General features: G+C 40.4%; 1 protein-coding gene across 2 annotated transcripts in view; it reads right to left on the bottom strand.

Moving 5' to 3' along the window:
• znf592 (zinc finger protein 592) overlaps positions 1-23,819 on the bottom strand; it is a 151,354-nt gene that overhangs the window by 8,118 nt on the left and 119,417 nt on the right. For both annotated transcript variants that reach the window (XM_041178615.1, XM_041178614.1), the window contains exons 6-8: positions 22,939-23,101; positions 18,032-18,313; positions 3,110-3,222 (exon numbers count right to left, since the gene is read on the bottom strand). In XM_041178615.1, the coding sequence (XP_041034549.1) occupies positions 3,110-3,222; positions 18,032-18,313; positions 22,939-23,101 (558 nt within the window). The remainder of the gene's footprint in view (positions 1-3,109; positions 3,223-18,031; positions 18,314-22,938; positions 23,102-23,819) is intronic.

Raw genomic sequence — 23,819 nt, forward strand, 5'->3', positions numbered from 1 at the left:
TTATAGACCCACATGTCCACATTTATTATGAAATGTTATCATGCTGTAACTATACCCTCCAACCAACAAAGCCTTTTTACAATAAAAACAGAAAATGCTGGAAATAGTCAGCAGGTCTGGCATCACCTGGCAGCCTTAAATTTGTTTTTAGGATGCTAGTGTCATATCCCTAATTGCCCTTGAGAAGGTGGTGGTGAGCTGCCTTCTTGAACCGCTGCAGTCCCATGGGGTATGGGTAACATATATTTCCAAATTAGGATGGTGAGTGGCTTGGAGGGGAACTTGCAGGTGTTGTTGTTTACAAAGGCAGTTTCTATGACAAATGTGGACGCACCAATTTAGAATGGAACTATCAAAAAAGGATGGCATGTTATACCTTAAAATCAATGTTTCGCGCCTGGCTCTAATTAACCCCCAACCTCTAATCCCATTTCACTTGAAGGCTTCAATGTGGTTTTCCTCATGGTGTGCATCACCATGGGAGATCGCTTTATGTTAAAAGTCCTGTGTATGCTTGCATTTTCTGTCAACAAACTTCACTATTTCTTGTCACAGCTACTGAAACAATTTGAAAATGCCAATAGTTATATTGGGAATTCTGTGTAAATAATCCTGATGGCACTAATTTCAGGGTATCACCACTTGATGGCGCAGCACTGCTATCTCCTCCGACACACCCAGGTTGACACCATGCAGGTATGGCAGGCCAAGAAAGCAGTCAGCTTGGTTCCGTCCACACAAAAGTCCTGTTGACATGTACTGCTCTGCCTCACAGATGAACAATACCCATTTGGGTTCAGGTGTTGCACGGCTGTTGTCGTCAGTGGAACTATATGCCCCAGACATGGGCCACTGCCCCAAGGGAAAGGTGGTGAGAAAGGAAACTAGAAAAAAAAAAGCAGCACCTTTTCAAACTTTCAAATGGCCGTGCATAATTCTCAGTGATGATTCAGCCACATTATCTCTCTTTCAAATACTTTGAGATTGTTGGAGACTCACTTCTTGGTACTGAATTGCTACGAGATCTGGTACCAAAGGCGCCATAATGTATATCTGCAACTTGCAGATTTTTATCAGCTGTCAGTCTCTGATTATGAATTCTGTCGTCAATCGCTAAGTGTTATTATAGTGCCCCAGTATAAGCAAAGTGTTGGGTTTTACACTTAGATGTAACTAAGTGTCTAACTGTGGGTGCATTGTTGCCCTTTTACTCAAGGTGTACAAGTTCTTCAAGTCTCAATTCCATTACGCTGGCTTTTTGCCCATTCAACTTCATTTCTTACACAGCAAGTCAGGCGGGGAAGGGGGGAGTTGACGTGCTATTCATTTGCACGAAGTCATCATCAACCACTCAAACATCCTGGTGTCCCCAAAATCTTCTGCTGGCTTGAATATTAAATACGATGATAATTTAAGGGCAAGTACAGTCTATGGGATATGGAGCAAAGACAGGTAAATAGGGGATGTGGGATATAACTGAATGAATGAATGGGCTCAAGGGGTTAAATGACCTACTTCTGTCTTTGTACAAACACCCACGCTAGATAGATCCGAGGCTTATCTATCAGTTTTGAAGATTTTCACTGTTAGTCCACTGTGGAAACAGAAATACCGTTGATGTTGGCCAGCCTCAACAGGCATCACTACATTCCACCAGTGCTGCCTATTCCTTACAGATGACCTTTTCAAAATTTTGAGCTTGTATGTATTACCGTATACACTCGTGTAAAAGTCATTTTTTTTTAGAATAACCTTTTTGATCAAAAGTCAAGAGGTCAACTTTTCAACAGGTAATGTTTATAAATTAAAGCAAAAATTAAATTCATAAACATTTTAATCATTTATTTACCGGTATTCATTTCCACTATTTATACATTTGCAATGAAATCAAATCATGGACATCGCCAGGATTATACTTTGGCTCTGAAACCTTTGGGCTTTGATCCCTGAAAAGTTTTTTTATACACCCCAAGTACAAGTTTGTTTTGTTTTATGCCAAAAGTCACGAGGGTTGGCTTTTACACGAGATCGACATTTACATGAGTAAATATGGCATATATATATTTATCTAAAATGAAATTTATTTAAAATGAAATTTGTCTGCTCTTTTCAGATGCTAACAGACCAGCTGCACATTTCAAGAATTCTCATTTTTTGTTTTAGATTTTCAGGATTTGCAGTCTTTGTATTATTGTCTCACTGCAACCGACGCCTCTTGTTCCTAACACAACGTACAACTTCATTATGAAATTGCAGTGTGGCATTTTCACTCTGAAAGTCATGGCTGCAGTTTACAGGAAGCACCAGAGAATGTTCTACACAGCACACTAGGCAACACCTTTCTGTACAGCAATGACTGTGATGGAACAGTTTGCAGGTTATATGATAGCATAAAACAAAGGGGCATTCATGGCAATTAGACATTGCACAGAGATTAGTCAATTCAATTCAATGTGGTTGACTCTTAAAAATGCCCTCTGAAAAAGGGCAATTAGGGATGGGCAATAAAATGCTAACCAGTGACGCCTACATCCCACGAGCGAATAAAAATAAATTAAGAAAATGAAACCTAAAATGATGCAGCATCTACACGCAGTCGATATAACCCTCAAGATCTACAAGTACAACGATTGTTTGATGTATGCTTTTTTGGGGATTATGCAATTATAGGTGTCAAATGAAGTTGAGTTTGTGTTTCAGATGGGACGTTCACTGGTGTCCTGTCTGCCTGTTCAGTGAAAAGATCCATGGCACTATTTATAGGAGAGCAGGACTGTGTTCTGGTGTCCTGGCCAACATTTATTTTTCAACAATGAAACGACTGAATTCTAACTTGCTACTTTTGGCACCTTTCCTGAAGGGCAAACTGGCTGCTCCAATGACTATTCCAAAAATGATTCATTAGCTGAGAGGGGCTCTGGGGTTACTGGAGGATGTGACAAATGCCAGTTCTTTCTTTAATGCAGAAACAATTCTACTGGAATAAAGGTAATTAGACAGCACAAATGCACACAGTTAGAATTCTTTGGCGAGCTAATGTGATGTGAGAATTAATTTCATACAGATCAGGCAACATTCATGTGACAATGGGGTCTGGTGCTGTGCTTACCAACAGGTGTAAGTTCTCTTGACGCCATCGTGGTTTACTCGGATATGCCTCCGTAGGCTGTGTGAGGAGTTGAAGGACCGATCACACTGTCGGCACGGATACCTCTTCATTGACTGTTGAGAGAGAAAGAGGGAGAACTGAATGATTATGTCTCCATCAGGAAGTGCAAAACAGTTGATATGCATCTTATTTCTTTGTGCAAAACCAAAATAAGAGGCTTTGGTTTTGTGAAAGGACAGCTTTCCCACATATATCCCTTATATTTCGGAGACTGTGCAGAGTCCAACTATTGTCATGCTTCCAAATTTCAATTAGTTTTCTGTCACTGATGGCCTCTGTGAGCTACAAGATGGAGGCAAGTAGAAAAACTGGTTCCTACTTCTGCCCAAGGGGATCTACAGGTGTAAAGCTCCATCCCATCACATAGGGTGAGGAATGCTGTTGTCCAAATGTGCCCTTAGTACACAAGTTCCAAGCTTGCTTCATTCCCTTATGTAGAATTACATAGCATTTACAGCACAGAAACAGGCCACTCAGCCCAAAGGAATATGCCAGCACATGACCCACAGTAGCCTCCACCCATCCCTCTTCATCTTGCCCTATCTACAGAAGCTTTTAACCTTTTTCCCCTCATGTACTTATCTAGTTTTACTCCCAGTTTCATCTACATTATTCACCTCAATTATTACATTGGTAGCAAGATCCCTATTCTAACCACTTCCTGAGTAAAGGGGTTTCTCTTGAAGTACTTATTGATTTCATTAGTGACTACCTTATATTTATGACTCCTATTTTTTGACTCTATTGCATTTGGACACCATAAGCACGTCTGCATCTCCAAACAAAAAAGCAAGCCCCCTGTTTGAAAACCTGGCATTATCTCCCACTGATGCTTGGAAAAGGCACAGAGAAGATTTACCAGATTGGTACCAAGGATTCAGTCACCATCCAGTGTCGGAATGGTGGGGGGAGTTAGGAGAAATATTCTTTACACAGAGGACTTTAGGAGCAAGAGTGACTGAAGCAGAGAGAATTACATCTTCTCAAGCAAAAGTGGATAAATATCTGCCACAGAAAAAGACAGGGCAGTAGAATGGTTTATAGATATAGCCAGCAATGACATGATAGGCCAATTGACTTTCATTGCTTTAAACTTATGATTTCAGCACGAACTGTGAAGTTCCCTGGCATTGAGCTGCCCATTGTCACAAAGATTAACCATGGGCTGCCAGTATCCATGGCCACCCAATCCCCCCACCCTCTCCCTCAAGATAAGCCATTTTGGGCTCCCAGTATCCATAGATCTGTATTGCCAGTGTAAATCACTGAAAAAGAAATGGAGGAAAAAAAAAGGAGACTAACAAAATTGGGAAATACAGGAACATAAGAAAGCAATACTGGGACACAATTATCTTATCTTTCATAACTGTGATTAAATATAGTTTATTTCTAGACAGTATATATGAAACAAAATGAAACGTGAAATTATGTATGACACAAAAGCTTTTTCAACATGGAGATGAAAACAAGGGTCATTTGTTTCCAGGGAAACTGTTGGAGGAGTGCCTTTTGTTGTTCAATTAAATAGAGCTGAATACATGACAAAAAGAAAATCCAGCATTAAGTCCAGGATAAACACATTAAAATTAAACAACAAAACATGTGATCATTCAGGCCAATAATTTATCATTTGCATACTGTATCTCTTGCTTTGCAAAGTCAGGGCAGTCCACTGATGGATTTGCATGGCAATAAGGCCCTAGTGAAAGTCCAAGAGCAGACAAAGTTTTCATCTCCCTAGGGAAAATACCACTGAATACACAAAAGCCGCTAATTCAAATAATCCTCCTCAGTGAAAGTAAACTCATCCCACAATTTAACTATTTCACAGGCCAACAAATCTACCTGCTCCTCTTCAAGGCAACAGAAACATTTATATTGACTTACAGGATCAAAACATTAGAAAAATAAGCAGTATGATAGTAACAACTCTCTCTGACTTTACCAAACCATCTAAGCGAACTAGTCCGGATGAGTTTCTGATGGAGAATACTGGTGACACAGAAAGCAAGAAGCTGAACACAATGGGAAGAGCTCCGCACAGATATACGCACCCCCAGGATGAAGGCCCTTGTGCGTTATTTCCGAGAAAGTCTGAGAAACAGCCTTTAACCTAAGCCACTAGCATAAGATCATGAACATTTCTTAAATGTGAAAGCAATTCAAACATTGAACTAAGAAAAACAGAATTACCTGGAAAAACTCAGCAGGTCTGGCAGCATCGGCGAAGAAGAAAAGAGTTGACGTTTCGAGTCCTCATGACCCTTCGACAGAACTTGTGTTCGAGTCCAAGAAAGAGTTGAAATATAAGCTGGTTTAAGGTGTGTGTGTGGGGGGCGGAGAGATAGAGAACAAAGAGGTGGAGGGGGGGGTGGGGGGGTGTGGTTGTAGGGACAAACAAGCAGTGATAGAAGCAGATCATCAAAAGATGTCAACGACAATAGTACAATAGAACACATAGGTGTTAAAATTAAAGTTGGTGATATTATCTAAACAAATATGCTAATTAAGAATGGATGGTAGGGCACTCAAGGTATAGCTCTAGTGGGTTTTTTTTTATATAATGGAAATAGGTGGGAAAAGGAAAATCTTTATAATTTATTGGAAAAAAAAAGGGAAGGGGGAAACAGAAAGGGGTGGGGATGGGGGAGGGAGCTTACGACCTAAAGTTGTTGAATTCAATATTCAGTCCAGAAGGCTGTAAAGTCCCTAGTCAGAAGATGAGGTGTTGTTCCTCCAGTTTGCGTTGGGCTTCACTGGAACAATGCAGCAAGCCAAGGACAGACATGTGGGCAAGAGAGCAGGGTGGAGTGTTGAAATGGCAAGCGACAGGGAGGTTTGGGTCATTCTTGCGGACAGACCGCAGGTGTTCTGCAAAGCGGTCGCCCAGTTTACGTTTGGTCTCTCCAGTGTAGAGGAGACCACATTGGGAGCAACGGATGCAGTAGACTAAGTTGGGGGAAATGCAAGTGAAATGCTGCTTCACTTGAAAGGAGTGTTTGGGTCCTTGGACAGTGAGGAGAGAGGAAGTGAAGGGGCAGGTATTGCATTTTTTGCGTGGGCATGGGGTGGTGCCATAGGAGGGGGTTGAGGAGTAGGGGGTGATGGAGGAGTGGACCAGGGTGTCCCGGAGGGAGCGATCCCTATGGAATGCCGATAAGGGGGATGAAGGGAAGATGTGTTTGGTGGTGGCATCATGCTGGAGTTGGCGGAAATGCGGAGGATGATCCTTTGAATGCGGAGGTTGGTGGGGTGATAAGTGAGGACAAGGGGGACCCTATCATGTTTCTGGGAGGGAGGAGAAGGCGTGAGGGCGGATGCGCGGGAGATGGGCCGGACACGGTTGAGGGCCCTGTCAACGACCGTGGGTGGAAAACCTCGGTTAAGGAAGAAGGAGGACATGTCAGAGGAACTGTTTTTGAATGTAGCATCATCGGAATAGATGCGACGGAGGCGCCACCCCATGCCCACGCAAAAAATGCAATACCTGCCCCTTCACTTCCTCTCTCCTCACTGTCCAAGGACCCAAACACTCCTTTCAAGTGAAGCAGCATTTCACTTGCATTTCCCCCAACTTAGTCTACTGCATCCGTTGCTCCCAATGTGGTCTCCTCTACATTGGAGAGACCAAACGTAAACTGGGCGACCGCTTTGCAGAACACCTGCGGTCTGTCCGCAAGAATGACCCAAACCTCCCTCTCGCTTGCCATTTCAACACTCCACCCTGCTCTCTTGCCCACATGTCTGTCCTTGGCTTGCTGCATTGTTCCAGTGAAGCCCAACGCAAACTGGAGGAACAACACCTCATCTTCCGACTAGGGACTTTACAGCCTTCTGGACTGAATATTGAATTCAACAACTTTAGGTCGTAAGCTCCCTCCCCCATCCCCACCCCCTTTCTGTTTCCCCCTTCCCTTTTTTTTTCCAATAAATTATAAAGATTTTCCTTTTCCCACCTATTTCCATTATATAAAAAAAAACCCACTAGAGCTATACCTTGAGTGCCCTACCATCCATTCTTAATTAGCACATTCGTTTAGACAATATCACCAACTTTAATTTTAACACCTATGTGTTCTATTGTACTATTGTCGTTGACATCTTTTGATGATCTGCTTCTATCACTGCTTGTTTGTCCCTACAACCACACCCCCCCACCCCCCCCCCACCTCTTTGTCTCTCTATCTCTCCGCCCCCCACACACACACCTTAAACCAGCTTATATTTCAACTCTTTCTTGGACTCGAACGCAAGTTCTGTCGAAGGGTCATGAGGACTCGAAACGTCAACTCTTTACTTCTCCGCCGATGCTGCCAGACCTGCTGAGTTTTTCCAGGTAATTCTGTTTTTGTTTTGGATTTCCAGCATCCGCAGTTTTTTTGTTTTTATCATTGAACTAAGAAGAGTGCTTAAGGCTTTATTTAAAAACAAGTTCTATGTTTATACTATGCTTCTCAAAGTGTAAATCAAATTATTTGTACAGTTCATAAATATCTGTTCAATGTGTTAAATACTAGAAGCTGCATTCCGCAAGGGACCTAGGAGTTTGCGCCCACCAATTTGTCAATGATACATCTGTGAGCTCAGTTAAGGAGACAACGTCTTTTTTAAAAAGGTTAAACTGGCCAGAGAATGAATAAAGTCTGCTGCCTTCAGAGTCTCTTCCAAGAGTCTCTCCTTCCATCAGAAATGTAAACAACTTTAAAAATTCATGGCTAAAAGTGGGAGCAAAGGGTTAAAGTTAACAAATTCTGACTTCTGTAATAGGAATACCAACCCTGAGAGTTCTTCATTCACCTTTTAATCTCACTATCAATATATTTAGCTGGCATTCATGCGACATTCTTGCTTACAGTGCTGCACTGTCTGATTGGTGGTTCTGGTCTGGCACGCTGCAGAAAAAGCTTTGGACAAAAGCTGAACAAGCCGCCACACAATGCCAATGGGGGTCTACTTACATGACTCTCAGATCCAGGCGCTAAATCTCCATTCGTACTTCGCTTTAACTTAACAGGGGAAAAATTCTAACACAAGCAGTGCAAGAAAGTAGAGTTAGGATATGCTTTATAAATACTTCAGGCTTCTTTGTAACTAGAAGTGGAGTGCTACAGAGATGGAGTGAAGCTCTAATTCTGAATGAACTTTGAGGTCTGTTATCCCCAGTGGGAAGGTTTGAGTTAGTCACATTCCTTGCACTCTTTTTCAGGGAACGCCGGGAGGGGGAGACAGGCCCCTTTTATTCTAGGTACAAAGCTTCCTGTCCATCTATAACTCTAACAGATATAATTTGGGTGTGCATGAATGCAAACATCTTGGCAATGGCTTGTTCAGGTTTTGACAGGTTAACTGCAAATCTAAAACTTTCTCCTGTCTGAAACGTCACCAACTAGCTTAGGTATAATGTGGACTATCAATGATCTTTTTCTATCCTGGACTGCATTTTCTGGCATTGAGTTAACACCAAAATGTTGTGATTTTCAAGAACATTACCCGAGCAGCAGGACAGGTACTTCACTCTGGTAATCTGAATGACTATTTAGTGTGCACACGTGCGTTTTGATGTGCACGTGCATTTTAGTGTTTGTATGCCTCTGAGACAGACAGACAGGCACACACACGCCCCCACTCCCCCATAAATAGGCTATTTGGTCACAGGATGTATCATAGCAAGGCCTGATCCTGCTCTCAGTTAATGTCCACAAACATGAATTTCAACAAAAATCATCAGATAGTAATTGGGAATCCCAGAATATTTTCCATTACCCGTGGCCACTGTAGCCAGTCATAGCTCCACCACCATCTTAGCCAAGATCAGCTAATTGGGACTTTTTGGTTCTGTCTGATTCAGCTACTTAATCATCTTTTCACTGGGGGATTGCAAAAAATATTTATAAGTTCCTCTTTGCCTTTTCTCTTCCAGTTTTATAAATGATATCTCAGTCTCAACAAGTAGATTTATTATTTATAATACATGTTGTTGTACCGGCACAGGGAAAATTCTCCACAAAGTTTCAGCGGAGTAACAACACCAAAAACTTAGCAATCAAAACAAAGGGCTAATTGAGTAGTTCAGCAGCTAAGTTGCACAAATATATCAATTTATCTGCACTACATATTTCATCCAGGTGAATGCCCCAAGCAAATAAGCGTAATGTAACCTAACCTACATCAGGACCATTACTGGCCCCATTAGCGTACATGATTAAGGAGGGAATCAAAGGCTTTTGGAAAATAAATTATAGGCTTGTCAAGACTACGAAACCAATAACCCTCCTGTTATTTCTATGTAAACTTGTTGATAGTGTTATGTAGAAGAGACACACTACCTAAGGTTGAAAGACCTGTGTGCAAGGTGGTTCCACCTTGGAATACGAAGACAGAACATTTGACGCTTTCTAGTCAGATATGGAGCTTGACTTTTCACCCTTGTTAGGCACTGCCTATAAATTCTAGCTCACATTGTAGATGATTCCATGTTCAGACACTTCTCCCCTTCAAAGCTCCATCATTCTCCCCTCCTGCTGTCATCTCAGTTTATCTTGCCTTGCTGCAATATGCATCTCTGTAGCTGACAACACAAGCGAAGATCTGTGTGCACCTCGGTTTCATGTCAAACTGATCATTGAGGTCTCAATGATTATCTTCTCTCCCATACACTTCTCACACAGTTACTCTCCTTTGTGAGCAAGTGTTGCCTCTCTAATCACAGGAGAGTGAAGTTAACCATCTAATTTGTAATCCCTTGATTTTGTAGTGTCATACTACTATGCTAATGCACACTTGCTCTTTCATTTTATCAGACTGGCACAAGTAGAATCACAGGTCTCTGAAGAGAAAGGACAGTTCTGTTATTCAATCTCTTCAAATCAAGATCTGAAGGACGAAGAGTTTGTCACATGATCACCATAAACTGGTTGCAGTTCATGTACTTCCTGGTCAGCACTTAAGCACAGTAACCACAATAAGATCTTTACCCTCATGCAAATTTCCTATTGTGGTTAAATAACAAAAGCAATTAGCTGCTCTTATATAAAAGAACTCAAGAATGTTTCAAAAGGTGACAGTAAGCACTGAACAGGTAATCTAGGAATATGGGGAGAATAAAAATAATCTAAGGCAATGGGGTACATTTTCCCAGGAAGTGTCTCCATATTGAAAGCTAACAAATGACTGAATAGAATAATTATTCTGGAACGAGTGCGTTGTCTTATGAGGAAAGGTTGGACAGACTATGCTTGTTTCCGCTGGAGTTTAGAAGAGTGAAAAGTGATTTGATTGAAATGTACAAGATCCTGAATGGCCTTGACAAGGTGCAGGTTGAAAGGATGTTTCCTCTTGTGGGTGAGTCCAAATAGGAGGCACTGTTTTAAAATTAGGGGCTGCCATTTTAGGACAGAGATGAGGAGAAATTGTTTCTCTCAGAGGGCTGTGTGACTTTGGAATTCTCTGCCTCAGAAGGCGGTGGAGGCAGGGTCATTGACTATTTTTAAGGCAGAGGTAGATTGATTCACTTGCCTAACAAGAATCTAAGAGTATCGGGGTTAGACGGGAATGTGGAAATCGAAACACAAGATGATCAGCCATGGCCTTATTGAATGACAGAGCAGGCCGAACGGTCTACTCTTGGTCCAATTTCTTATGTTCTTATTTCTTATGTTCTTATTAGGTTACAGAAGGATAAGAACAGTATCTGGGGCTACCAGACAAAGTGTTCCATCTGTAACCGCCACAATGATAAATGTGAAGCAAACTGGAACAGTTCCACTTCAGCTTTACCTTTATTAGTAAAATGCTGCTTGAATTTAAAATGTTATATGTAGCAGGTTGAATGTGGAACATTAGAACCAGAAAAGGCCATTTAGCCCCTCCAGCCTGTGTTATCATTCAATTACATCATTGCTGATTTGTATCTCAACTCTTTTTATCTGCCCTGGTTCCGTAGCCTTTAATACCCTTATCTAAAGAAGACTATCCATTTCAGTTTTGAAACTTTCAATTGGCTTGGCCTCAATAGCTTTTTGAGGGAGGGTGTTTTGAGATTTCCACGATCCTTTGAGTGAAGAAGTGCTTTCAGGCATCACCCATAAAAGGCCTGGCTCCAGTTTTAAGGTTGTACCGCCTTGCTCCGGACTCCATCCCACCCTTCCACTATCTACTTTAATCATTTTAAACATTTCAAATAAATCACCCCTTAACCTTCTATATTCAAGGGAATACAAGCTTAATGTATGCAACCTAGTCTCATTACTTAACCCTTTTAGCCCCCACATCACTCAAAATGACAGAATTTCTCCGATGACTGCTCACTTGATGAGTTCCCGGCACTTTGGGGAGAAGCAGCGGAGGAAAGGAAGAGCAAAAATATGACGAACGGAGAAGATGCAAAACAGTTAACAAAAAAGGAAATCAAATCAGATTTCACCTGCCTCTTACCTACACTGATATTGAGTGGAATTGTCAAATGCCTGAAGAGAGTGAGAACACAAAAAGGTGTACAGTACAACTGAACTCTGCCGGAAGGAAGGATTTACAGTTTTCAATGTCTCAAACAAAATGTTCTTGGCTGATGTAATGGCAATGTTGGAATGACACTAGGCCTGATCCCAAATTGAGGCATGCAAATGGCACATTCAGCAGACGTGCCATCAGAGCTTTTGTTTCTTCATCAGCAAACAATCAACTTCTATCAAAGGTTGGGTTAGGTAACAGCAGGGAGGGCGTGTTACAAACAAAATCTTTTAGATGATTTTCCATTTGTGAAGGAGATATAACCTCGAGTTATATTAGAAATTACGGTGTGTGTGTCTTAACGTGAGGGGTGTGGTCACTGTGAGGATGTTTAATGTGGTTTCTATACTCAGAACAAGTCACAACAATGTGCAATAGCATTAGGAGAAAATCATTTGTAAATAAGCTATAATAGAATTATATTTGAGTTAACAATATCCAAATAAATCAATAAAATTTATCTTTCCAAAAGAAGGACCTGTTTGCCATTTTGTATCCTAAAAGAGCTTGAGGTCACCAATAACTTGAACAAACAATCAATATTCAGAGAAGTTTCTGTGGTCTGCAACAGTTTGGATTTGTGAATGTCACAGAGAGGGTTATGTCAACACACAGTGTGGCTGATTCTTGTTCAATAGCAAAGTTTGTTGGTTACTCATGGAATAACTGGTAGATTATAATAAACATCTTAAAGCTGTATTTCCTCTGCTCCTCTACACCCTCCTCCCACAATGGCTTTCCTTGCTGGTTTCCCTCTTGTCCTGGCTAAGAGGACAAATAGATGATCTGCTCTAGGCTTTTAAAAAATGTTGCTCTAGAACCTGCTGCTAGCAGATGTACAAATGGAGTGTTGGGTTTTTGGGGGGGGGGGGGGGGGGGGCGGTGGCGGTACATGGGGGAGAGGAGGGAGACAGGATGCTCATCTCCATGCCAACAGGCCTAGCCTGCTTTGTGTGTCTCAGTGAGTCTAGATGGCTTTATAGAATTCTAGAGACTAAACAGTACAGGGAATTATGGCCACAGACATGAAAATGTATCAATGCAGCTTGGTTTTGGCATTAGTTCAAATGAATTTTTATTTCTGACTTCAAAATTTGTTTGATTTAGATATTTACTTTCACAATTAAATGGAAGAAAACACTACCCTCCAACACTGCTTTAAACCCAGCGGTAAAGCTCCTGAACCAGCACAGGCTCTCATGAAGCTTCCAGCATCTCGTTTCCAAGCTTCACAATTTAGATATCCTGATTTTGTAAAATTTTCTCTTTTAAATTAAGTTTTTAGTTTAATGTCACAAAATTCAGTGAGCTAATGATTTTAATTTTCAACCAATACTAATCAGCGAAGGCAAAACAAAGAATGGGTGCTGATCTTTTGTAAAAACAATGAATGACCTCAGAACTTGCACTTTTAAGCACACTTGTAATCACAGAGTCACTTGAGAAACAAATGACAATGAGCTGAAAACCAGTTGTAGTTTGTGTTGAATTCGTTTTGGCATAGGAGACAATTTTATGCCTAAACAGGCATGAATCTAGAGCCAAACAGTCTACACCCAGAGGACCTAACCTCCGTAACCATCTACGGACTGGGGTGGTGTTCTGGCCACTTTTAAAGAAAACAAGAAGGTCAGAGTCTATTTGTCAAGGGAATGCTCAATTTTATGCTAATTCTTCATATCTGCAAATATGAAACTATAGGCAGTACAGGTGATGACACAACAATTGAAAATGTGGTTAGGGGAATTCAGTAATAAAAGCAATGTTGTTTTGTGTATTCTAAAAGGCCACTTTGTCTAGATAAAATCCTAAGTAACATTACAGAAGCAAGCAGTCCACCACCCAAAGTGGGTTCACACCCATGATCCAGGTCTTGGCTGTGTTGCTTGAGATAAATACAATGTGAATTCCTGCTGATTTCTACCACCCCACCCCCCCCTCCCAATTTCATTTCTGTGAAACACCCTAGAAGGTTTTTTTGTACGTTAAAGGCATTACACAAATGAAAATTATTACTATTATTTAAGTATGTCAGCTCTTCAACAGAAGGAGCAAGAAATGTTAGACAAAGTAAGGAGGGAGCAGCTTATGTGGAGAAATACCAGAAATAGTTATTTGTGGATTGTTTGAGTACCTCAGCATCGGGAAGAAACCCAGGAACAAGCCATCTGCTTTCTTTGGGTCATGCCGGAGCATGAAATGGGGAGAAAAATGCCTTCTCAATGCACCAAACTGTAGCCAGACGTTTTAAAACACATCATTGCCTCATGTTTTCAAAACGCCCATTGGCGCTGCAGTTCTAAAAAGTGTCTTTTTTTTTGTAAAGCAAAAGGAGTAGCAATTAGAAGTAGTATCTGCTACTTTTCACTGTGAAGCAGAGATCAGACTAACAAGTCAGCTATGGAGGGGTAGCTCAGTCCCAATCTCTCATTATCAACCATATCATGAGGGGCCTCATTCAAACATTAAGAGGGCTAACTAACAACAGTACCCTCACACCACTCAAGAAGGGAGCACTTTCATTGCCAGATAACATGATCAGGAATTTTGGGCTAAATCACGTGGAACATCAAGTTGGCACTGGCAATTTAGAGGCAAAATTAGCCTATTGCACTGTCCAAAAATAAAATTTTGGGGTGGACCAAAACATCACATTTTCATGTAGTAGAAACATGAGTCATATAAGAATTGAAAGGATGATGTGTTCTTTGTTTTGTTCTTTAAAAAGCTAGGGTGACAGTAACCATTCCAACACAAATAATTATGCTCAATCTGCTTTCAGATGAGATATCAGGCACTCAAGAAAGGATTACAGCCCAGCTGAATATCAGTAAATTGAAATATGCTTCATAACGTTGCCCAGAGTAAACCAGTAAGTTTGCGAATGTGTGGGAGAGTTGTGTGCAAATTAATTTACTTAAAAGGCACTTAATGTCCAAACACTTAGAAATATGAGAAAGAATCTAGAATATACACATCCAGTATGTAAGGAATGAAGTCCTTGATTTAGAACTCAAAAAATCTGTAAGGCAGAATTAACAAGTGAAATATCAAAAACTATAGCAACTTTATCTTTTAAATAAAATGTCTCCAGGTGCTTCACAGGAGTGTTAAATTTGATGCTGAGCCATATTAGGAGATGACCAAAAGTCTGGTCAAAAGGGTAGGCTTTAAGGAGCATGTTAAAGGAGGAAAGAGGTGTGAAGAAGTTTAGGGAGAGAATTCCAGAGCTTAAAACCCAGGCAGCTGAAGGCACAGCCGGTGGAATGATTAAAAATCGGGCATAGTTGAAGGCTTTCACATAACTTGATGATACATGATTTTCATGTTGACAAGGTTGGGGTGTGGGGTGTGGAAGTCTTTTTTACTGATCACATATGATTATTGGTGTCTATTTTGAAAAGGTTCTCAAAAGGTATAACTGTACAATTGTTCTTCTCTTCCTCTGCACTACCATCTAACCTACAGAAACGGCACAAGGGCAGAAGATCTGCCAATACCACTTTGACATCAGTCATTCCTTGTTGGAAGCATTTACCTAATAAACAAACATTCTTTAAAAAAGCACCAATTGAGCAGGAAGGTTAAAATGAACCATATAAATTTTTAATGGTTTGGCTCTTAAACACAGTGGTAACAGTAAGATGCCCTCAAATAAAATAAAATGAAAAATTGCATGGATTTTGACATCATTACTGAATCTCTGGAATCGAGCACAAGCTCTTGCTACATATTCATTGTGCTTCAGGGACTTGAGAGCGCAGAATATAAGTTATGATCCCTGTGTAGTAGATGGAATGCAGCAGTATTGGAATATAGTGGAATATTAGAATATAGTGGAGTTTTAAACTGAAGTCCTGATTGCAGGTTTCACAAAAGTATAAACAAAAGGGTTGCGGTGAGTAGCATAATTGCCTTAAAGGAATGCTAGATAAGCACATGAGGGAGAAAGGGGCAGGATGTTACGCTGATAAAAGTTTGAAGTAGTATGGGAGGGGGTCATGTGGAACATAAACACCAGCACACACCTGTTGGGCTTGTTTCTGTGCAGCAAATTCCAAGTAAATTCCAAGTAATTCTATAAAAACGGAATGGTCCTGAATCTTAATGAAGGAAACTACAATGGTATGAGGCATGAGTTGGCTATGATTGATTGGGAAACGTTGCTTAAAGGGATGATGATGGATAGGCAATGGCAAACATTCAAATAGCACGTGGGTGAAAAGCAACAATTGCTTATTCCTGTCTGGCGCAAAAGTAAAACAGGAAAGATGGCCAAACCATGGCTTACAAGGGAAATTAGAGTTGGTATTAGATCCAAGGAAGTGGCATACAAATTGGCCAGAAAAAAAACAACAGACCTGAGGATTGGGAGCAGTTTAGAATTCAGCAAAGGAGGACCAAGGATTTGATTAAGAAGGGGAAAATAGAGTACGAGAGTAAGCTTGCGGGGAACATAAAAACTGACTGTAAAAGTTTCTGTAGGTATGTGAAGAGAAAAAGATTGGCGAAGACAAATGTAGGTCCCTTACAGTCAGAAACAGGGGAATTTATAATGGGGAACAAAGAAATGGCTGACCAACTAAATACATACTTTGGTTCTGTCTTCACAAATAACATACCAGAAACGTTGGGGAACACAGGGTTTAGTGAGAGGAACTGAAAGAAATCCGTATCAGTAGGGAAATGGTGTTGGGGAAATTGATGCGATTGAAAACCGATAAATCCCCAGGGCCTGATAATCTACTTCCCAGAGTACTTAAGGAAGCGGCCCTAGAAATAGTGGATGCATTGGTGGTCACCTTCCGAGATTCTATAGGCTCTGGAACAGTTCCTACAGGTTGGAGGATAGCTAATGTAACCCCACTATTTAAAAAGGGAGGTAGAGAGAAAATGGAATTATAGACCAGTCAGCCTGACGTTGGTAGTGGGGAAAATTCTAGAGTCCATTATAAAAGATTTAACAGCTGATCACTTAGAAAACAGTGGCAGAATCGGACAGAGTCAGCATGGATATACAAAAGGGAAATAATGCATCACAAATCTATTGGAATTTTTCGAGAATGTAACTAGTAGAGTTGATGAGGGGGAGCCAATGAATGTGGTTTATTTGGACTTTCAGAAGGCTTTTGACAGAGTCCCACATAAGAGTTTAACGTGTAAAATTAAAGCACATGGGATTGGGGGTAATGTATCGAGATGGATGGGAAGCTGGTTGGCAGACAGGAAACAAAGAGTAGGAATAAACACATCTTTTTCTGAATGTCAGACAGTGACTAGTGGGGTACGGCAGGATTGGTGCTGGGAGCTCAGCTATTCACAATATATATTAATGATTTAGATGAAGGAACTAAATGTAATATATCCAAATTTGCAGATGACACAAAGCTGGGTGGGAGGGTGAGCTGTGAGGAGGATGCAGAGATGCTTCAATGTGATTTGGACAAGCTGAGTGAGTGGGCAAATGCAGTATAATGTGGATAAATGTGAGGTTATCCACTTTGGTAGCAAAAACAGGAAGGCAGATTATTACCTGAATGGCTATAAATTGAGAGGGGGGGAATGTGCAACGAGACCTGGGTGTCCTCGTACACCAGTCGCTGAAGGTAAGCATGCAGGTACAGCAGGCAGTAAAGAAGACAAATGGTATGTTGGCCTTCACAGCGAGAGGACTCGAGTACAGGAACAGGGATGTCTTGCTGCAATTGTACAGGGTCTTGGTGAGACCATACCTGGAATATTGTGCGCCATTTTGGTCTCCTTACCTGAGGAAGGATGTTCTTGCTATAGAGGGAGTTCAACAAAGGTTTACCAGACTGATTCCTGGGATGGCGGGACTGACATATGAGGAGAGATTGAGTCGGTTAGGATTATATTCGCAGGAGTTCAGAAGAATAAGCGGGGATCTCAGAAACCTACAAAATTCTAACAGGACTAGACAGGGCAGATGCAGGAAGGATGTTCCCAATGGTGGGGGAATCCAGAACCAGGGGGTCACAGTCTGAGGAACGGGGTAGACCATTTAGGACTGAGATGAGGAGAAATTTCTTCATCCAGAGAGTGGTGAGCCTGTGGAATTTGCTACCACAAAAAGTAGTGAGGCCAAAACATTATAAGTTTTCAAGAAGGAGTTAGATATAGCTCTTGGGGCAAAAGGGATCAAAGGGTATGGGGAGAAAGCAGGAGCGGGCTATTGAATTGGATGATCAGCCATGATCATAATGAATGGTGGAGCAGGCTCAAAGAGCTGAATGGCTTACTCCTGCTCCTATTTTCTAAGTTTAAAAATGAAAGGAGTACAGTAGCAACACTGTTTAACCCAACAGGACTGAGTTATGATGCAAAGCTATTTACCTTTCCATGACTTCTCTTCATATGGGACACATAGAGCTCTCGCTCTGGAAACCACTGCAGACATTCGGCACACGTCCAGCCAGGCCTCTTCACTTTTGGCCGCATCTCAGACTTATCTACAGTGGTTTCATCCTTCTTACCACTGTTCAAGCTGTTGGTGGTGACACCATTAGCAGCTCCGTGTGGTGTAGATGCTTCTGTTTTCTGACCACTGGACGAGTCCCTGGAGGGAGACAAGGGGCTTGCAGGCTTTTCAGAGGCTTGTGCATTGTTATGAACATCCTAATTTAAAAAGAAAATTGATCATTAACATACTATTACTGGCAGTCACACTGCAAGTAGTTAATGCTGTTGTACCTTAAGTATTTATATCTTTCCTCACAAACTGACATGGCAGAATCTGGTTCCATAGAAGGTATCCCACCTAACAAACTAGAAGACTTTAAAAAATGTTAATTTAGTTCTGTATGAAATCAATAGTAATTTATTCTTCTCCTCACTGTTCACTTATTGCTCGCTAAACCATTTAATGCATATTAGTTGCAGGATATGGTGCAGTTACTAATTAATAATTCATGATTTTGGTAGGCAGTTGCGAAACAAAGAACGTAAACTGGAACAAAATGGCAGCAACAGGATTAAATGAATTTACCTTGTAGGAGAGAGTTGTGTGTCAGTAATTTTGTAGGATTTTGTGCTCTCATTGGTTACCGATCACTGTGATTTATCTTTAATTGGTATGAAACAGCAAAATAAAATGACACAAAATAACAAGGTTTGCTAAATATCTTGAACCACCACACAATTTGGAAACTTCTATATACAAAGCAGCATATTTATATGAGTCTTTTTTGGTAAATTATTTCCAATTCTTTGGAACTGGTCACAGTTTCCAAATTACATTGCAATAATATTTCACTCTTGGCATTGTGGCAAAGACCATGCTGTTACAAGGGGAGGGCATGGGAAGAGCTGTAGATATCCCCTGAGGTTTATCAGAGATCTCCCCAGAGAGGGTGAATAGTACTGATTAGCTTCTTGCTTTCTGCAATTGGTATTTAACAATGAGGGGGCCTTTCTTTAATCTCCAGTGTTAATCTCCAGTGTCTTTTTGTTTTTCATTCTTGCTAGGAAGCTCCAGGCATACTGATTATTGCATTTCTCTCAAGAAGTTTCTCTATATGCTGTCAATGACTGCTTTTTTAATTCAGGTGCAATAGATGTGTTTTAGTCTGGCACTTTACATGCAAAACTTTGGGAAAGGTATGTGTTGTATATGGACAGGAACATTATAAACATGTAAAACAAAACATATTGTTCTGTGAAGTATAGCCACATACCCCTCTAAGGCCACAAAGTCGAAATGTTGTGCGCAAACACAAGCAAAGGTCAGAGTTTAACTGATGTTTATACATTCCAATCTGAAAGTTCTTTGTTCTATAGTCTGAAGCATCTCAGCTAGTTTGTGATGTAGTCAGTTGTTAACACAGCAATTGCGGTCAGTCAGGGATGGAAAAGTGGATGACTGAATGTATAAGAGGCAAGTTATATCTCCTGTGAAGGAACTTGGAACAAGGTTCATAACAGATCTCAAAAGGATAGTGGAGTCGTTGCTGAATAAGTAAACAAATGAGTGCACAAAATGTTCATACTACAAATGTATAAAAATATCTGATATAAACAATTGTCCTTTTGAATTCTCAGTTCAAACAAAAAGGCTAAGTACTAAAACTATTTAGAATACAATATTAACTATCAGGGTGTGTGCACACTTGTGTGCAGAGCTGTAGTGCCTTGCTGCATGTGTGGCATGCTCATCTGTCCAATCTTTGTCTATACTGCTGCTGCTACTGGCAGCAGGGACCACTAGGAAAGAGGTGTCTTGGGGCAGTGGCAGCAATCATGTTCAGGATAACATTAGAAGGAGTTCTATTAATGAACTGTTCTTCCTCTCTTAGGGCTCATCTTACCTCCTTTTAGAGTTACTGCTGCTCATGAATGGACCAGGTGAAAAATATTATTCAGGGATTATATGCCTCTTTAGCAGTGATTATTTCTCTCTGAGCTTTGGGTGCTTAACCCGTCAGCTTTTTCCACACTTGCATCAGGAGGTTCCCTCTGAATGGTGGAGGTCCTGCTCCAAATGTAAACTGAGCCCAGATCCAAGAAAATGGGTTGGGATATCAGGGCGTGGGTGTGATGGTGAGTAGATATCATGCCCCAACTTTTCTCTAGTGGCAAACCTACCCCTGGAGGAAAATCCAGTCTCAAGATTCCACATATGTCTGTCTCTTTCTCTGTCTCCTGTATCCACACACACATATATTGTTTGTTTGTCTAACTTACTTTTCTGTCTCTCAAGCTGACTCTTCTTGCTCTTGGACAATATCTCTCTCCCTTTTGCAAAAAAATGAGCACTTGGAAACATATGTCAAAAAAGAATCAAAGCTCAAGCTTTAACTTGTTTTAAAGTCATTTAAAACAAACTCAATTACTGCTTTCAGTCATGACCTGAGGGAATATATTCTTCAGGTTCTACACAATTACTTGAGAGAGTCACACTGCAACCATTTTGGGAGACTACACTACACACAATCAGGCTGCAGTGCACTGGGAATTGTATAGAATTATATTATTTTCTGGGTCTTTTACAAGTGAAGCGATCTGAAAAACTTCAACCCTACTAGCCAGTTTATTTTCACAGTTTTTAATGTTTCTCCTACTCCCTTGGGCTCCCCCGAGACTCTCACTTTCTTGCATAGGTGTGTCTGTTTCCACCTCTCTGCACATCATTTGTTCCTCCCTTACTTGCATTCTCTTTGAAAAGGCTCTCGAAAATAAACTTTTCTGTTAAAACTGAAAACAAGTTCCAATGTCCACACAATTTTTTCCTGAAAATGGTGACAGTGTTCGCATTGTGTCAGAGGAAGAGATTACAGCAATGGTTATGATTTTTATTGCACTAAATCATCAGGAAAGAACAGAGTTATAACAATATTTTAATGTTATATTCAAACCAAAGTGAATGGCTGCAACAACTGTATGTTTCTGTCTCCTAGTTTCATGGAAACATTTCCACTGTTCTCAAGTTTTTTCCAATCCTCTGCTGAAGATAATGTCTACTTGCTTAAACTTTGACAGTGACTTTTGGTAGGCTACTTAGCTAAAGGGGTACCCATTGCTGAGCCTGATTTTCGTCCTCAACCAAAATCCACAAAACGTGCACTTCCAACAATTGAGATAACCACCGCTAAAATTGTGCTTGCACGTGCTGGGACTTGCCCCAAAGAAACACACATTCAGACTGCAGCATGCTGGGAATGGCAAACACAGGTACTTGCTGGGAGTTATAGCTGTTAGATCGCTTTGGGTGCCAGCTATTGGAAAGAACATCGATTCAACCCCTTGGCTTTACAGAAAGGCAGAGGTCCCTGAGCAAAATTGTTAATGAAGGTTCTGATGGACACAAAAGTTAACTTCAACGAGCATATTGGGAAATATGCACTTTTGCCCTCATCATCTTCAAACCATAATTTCAACACTAGACATTTCAATTACTCAAATCAAAGATGACTGAGGAGGATTCTCGTAAGTTTTTCAGAACAATTTCCAAAAAGAAAGAAATTTGCATATCAGCCAGTCAGTAGGATTTTGCATACAATTATGTGACACTGTGTATAATGCTGCAATGGAACGTAGAAAGTGCACGGAGCCTCACTTATGAGGTTGATAGATATATTTGTATATAGTTATGGAAACAGCTCCAGTGTTCAAAATACTTTTAAAATCCCAGCACAAGATGCCCACAGAATTTTACGTTGGATAATGGTGACACAATCAATCAATCTTCTGCTTGTTAGAAAGGCTAGCTATGGATAAGTACTAATTGCACCAAGTTTAGTGAGCTAAGTGATATATAACATAATTTTAACAGTAAGAGACCTAAAATTTAAAAAAAAAATCCATTCACATGACAACGAAATTTCTCCTCCCCACCCAGTTTATTTTTCAAATTAAGATGTGCAACAAATGCTAGAATGTACTCTGGTTAGCCATGACATACAATAATTATTTCCATCATGAGAATGATTACAAATGCTCTGTGTTTTTGTTACTCAGATTCATGATTTTGTTCAGTTGTCTCAAGTCACTGACTCGCAATTTACTTACATGGGGTGGTCAGTCTCAACAGGCCTTGGATTAACTGAACACAGACCAATTTTCAACCCTAGGAACTTCCTAAACTCTATGGCACAGCTAATCACTAGACTTATTTAGCTATCCAAGGAGCCACAAATAAACCAGGTAGTTATCACCAGATTTTTGGTGACTGAAGAAGAACAAATTCAGTTGTTATGGGACTCCAGAATTTCTGCAGACATTTTGGAGATCTGGTCTATGATTAATTATTTTTGTAAAAGCCAAGCACACTGTTTGTGGCTTAGCAGGACATATTACATTGTCTCTAACCAGGCCTTTAAAAATATTCCTTTATCACTGCCTTTCCTGGCAACACATTTAGTACGTATTGCCACGTTCCCTTCAAACAATATAAAGCCTGTCACCGCATTTCAGAAAACAGTCAAGCTAAGTTCAACACTCCCCCACTACTGCTTACATAAAAAAAATTCCACAAACTTTGTTGGGCTGAAGTGAGTTATGCTTCAATGCACTAAAAGCTATTAAAAAACTACAAACCACATATTTTTTTTTTTAAGTAAAAGCAAGGTACCACTGATTTCAAAATGAGTTACATAGAATACTTAAAGCAGCAACACCCTGGCCAATATTTTTCTTTCCCTGATGAGCTCACAGGCATAATACACCACAGACCACAACAAACATCAGCCTGTAAGTGAACTCAACTTGACTTAGAAATGCTAGTTACCTCGTGCCACTGCACCTACCTTGAAGTGCTCCATCATCAGTTGTTTGTGCATGTAGAGCTGTTTGCACACAGGACACTTGTACACACACGCTCTCAACTTGTTTTTGTGCTGTTCGAAGTGTTTGCGTAGCAAAGCTCGCTGGTTGAATACAGTTTCGCACAATGAGCACTTTAAGATGACTCTGTAAGTTGAGAAATATTTTACATCAGCAACCAGCCCACTGACAAATGAGCAGCAAATAGAACTCTTACCACTTTGAAATAATATAAAAAGGTTTAAAAGCAATTATTAAAGCTATACTCCAGGATAAGATTCTCCACTTTGTTGCAAATTGCATCCTGATAACTAATTAAAAATAAAAGCACCAAAGCCCAAGTGTGAAGCTAAGTGATAGAACTCCTCAGTTCCATGTCCCATTCCAGTAGTAAGGAGATAGCTGCTTTGAACAGAACTCTTGGTCAGCTTTTTTTAATATACAAAGATACCTGATGTATCAGATCTAGGTTTACTTTTAAATGCGAAGGTCTTTGCCAAGTTTATTCTGGAGTTTCCCTTAACATGATCAATGTATCACTATCTATGTTTATCAATAAAGTTCATCATTTAAAAAGGAAAATTTGTTGCCAAAGATAGGCACTTGCTACATGGGCAGATGTAACAGTAGCAGGACTGGTCATTGAGTTGAGCACCAAAAAGTGCATCAGGTAGCAGCCTAATGTTACAAGTCCAGTGATTGACTGCTTTCAATTTTCTGTGAACGAAGATGTTAAGTTGTTTAAAAATGAATTGCTGTTATTTCTTTTAGAGTGCCAGTTACATACATGTTAATACACACACAGCAACAATAATGTTATCAGTAACTTTCAGCACTTTAAAAAAAATTTGTTCTTAGAAGTGAG

This window comes from Carcharodon carcharias, chromosome 32 (genome assembly GCF_017639515.1).
Source record: "Carcharodon carcharias isolate sCarCar2 chromosome 32, sCarCar2.pri, whole genome shotgun sequence".
NCBI classification, from domain to species: domain Eukaryota; kingdom Metazoa; phylum Chordata; class Chondrichthyes; order Lamniformes; family Lamnidae; genus Carcharodon; species Carcharodon carcharias.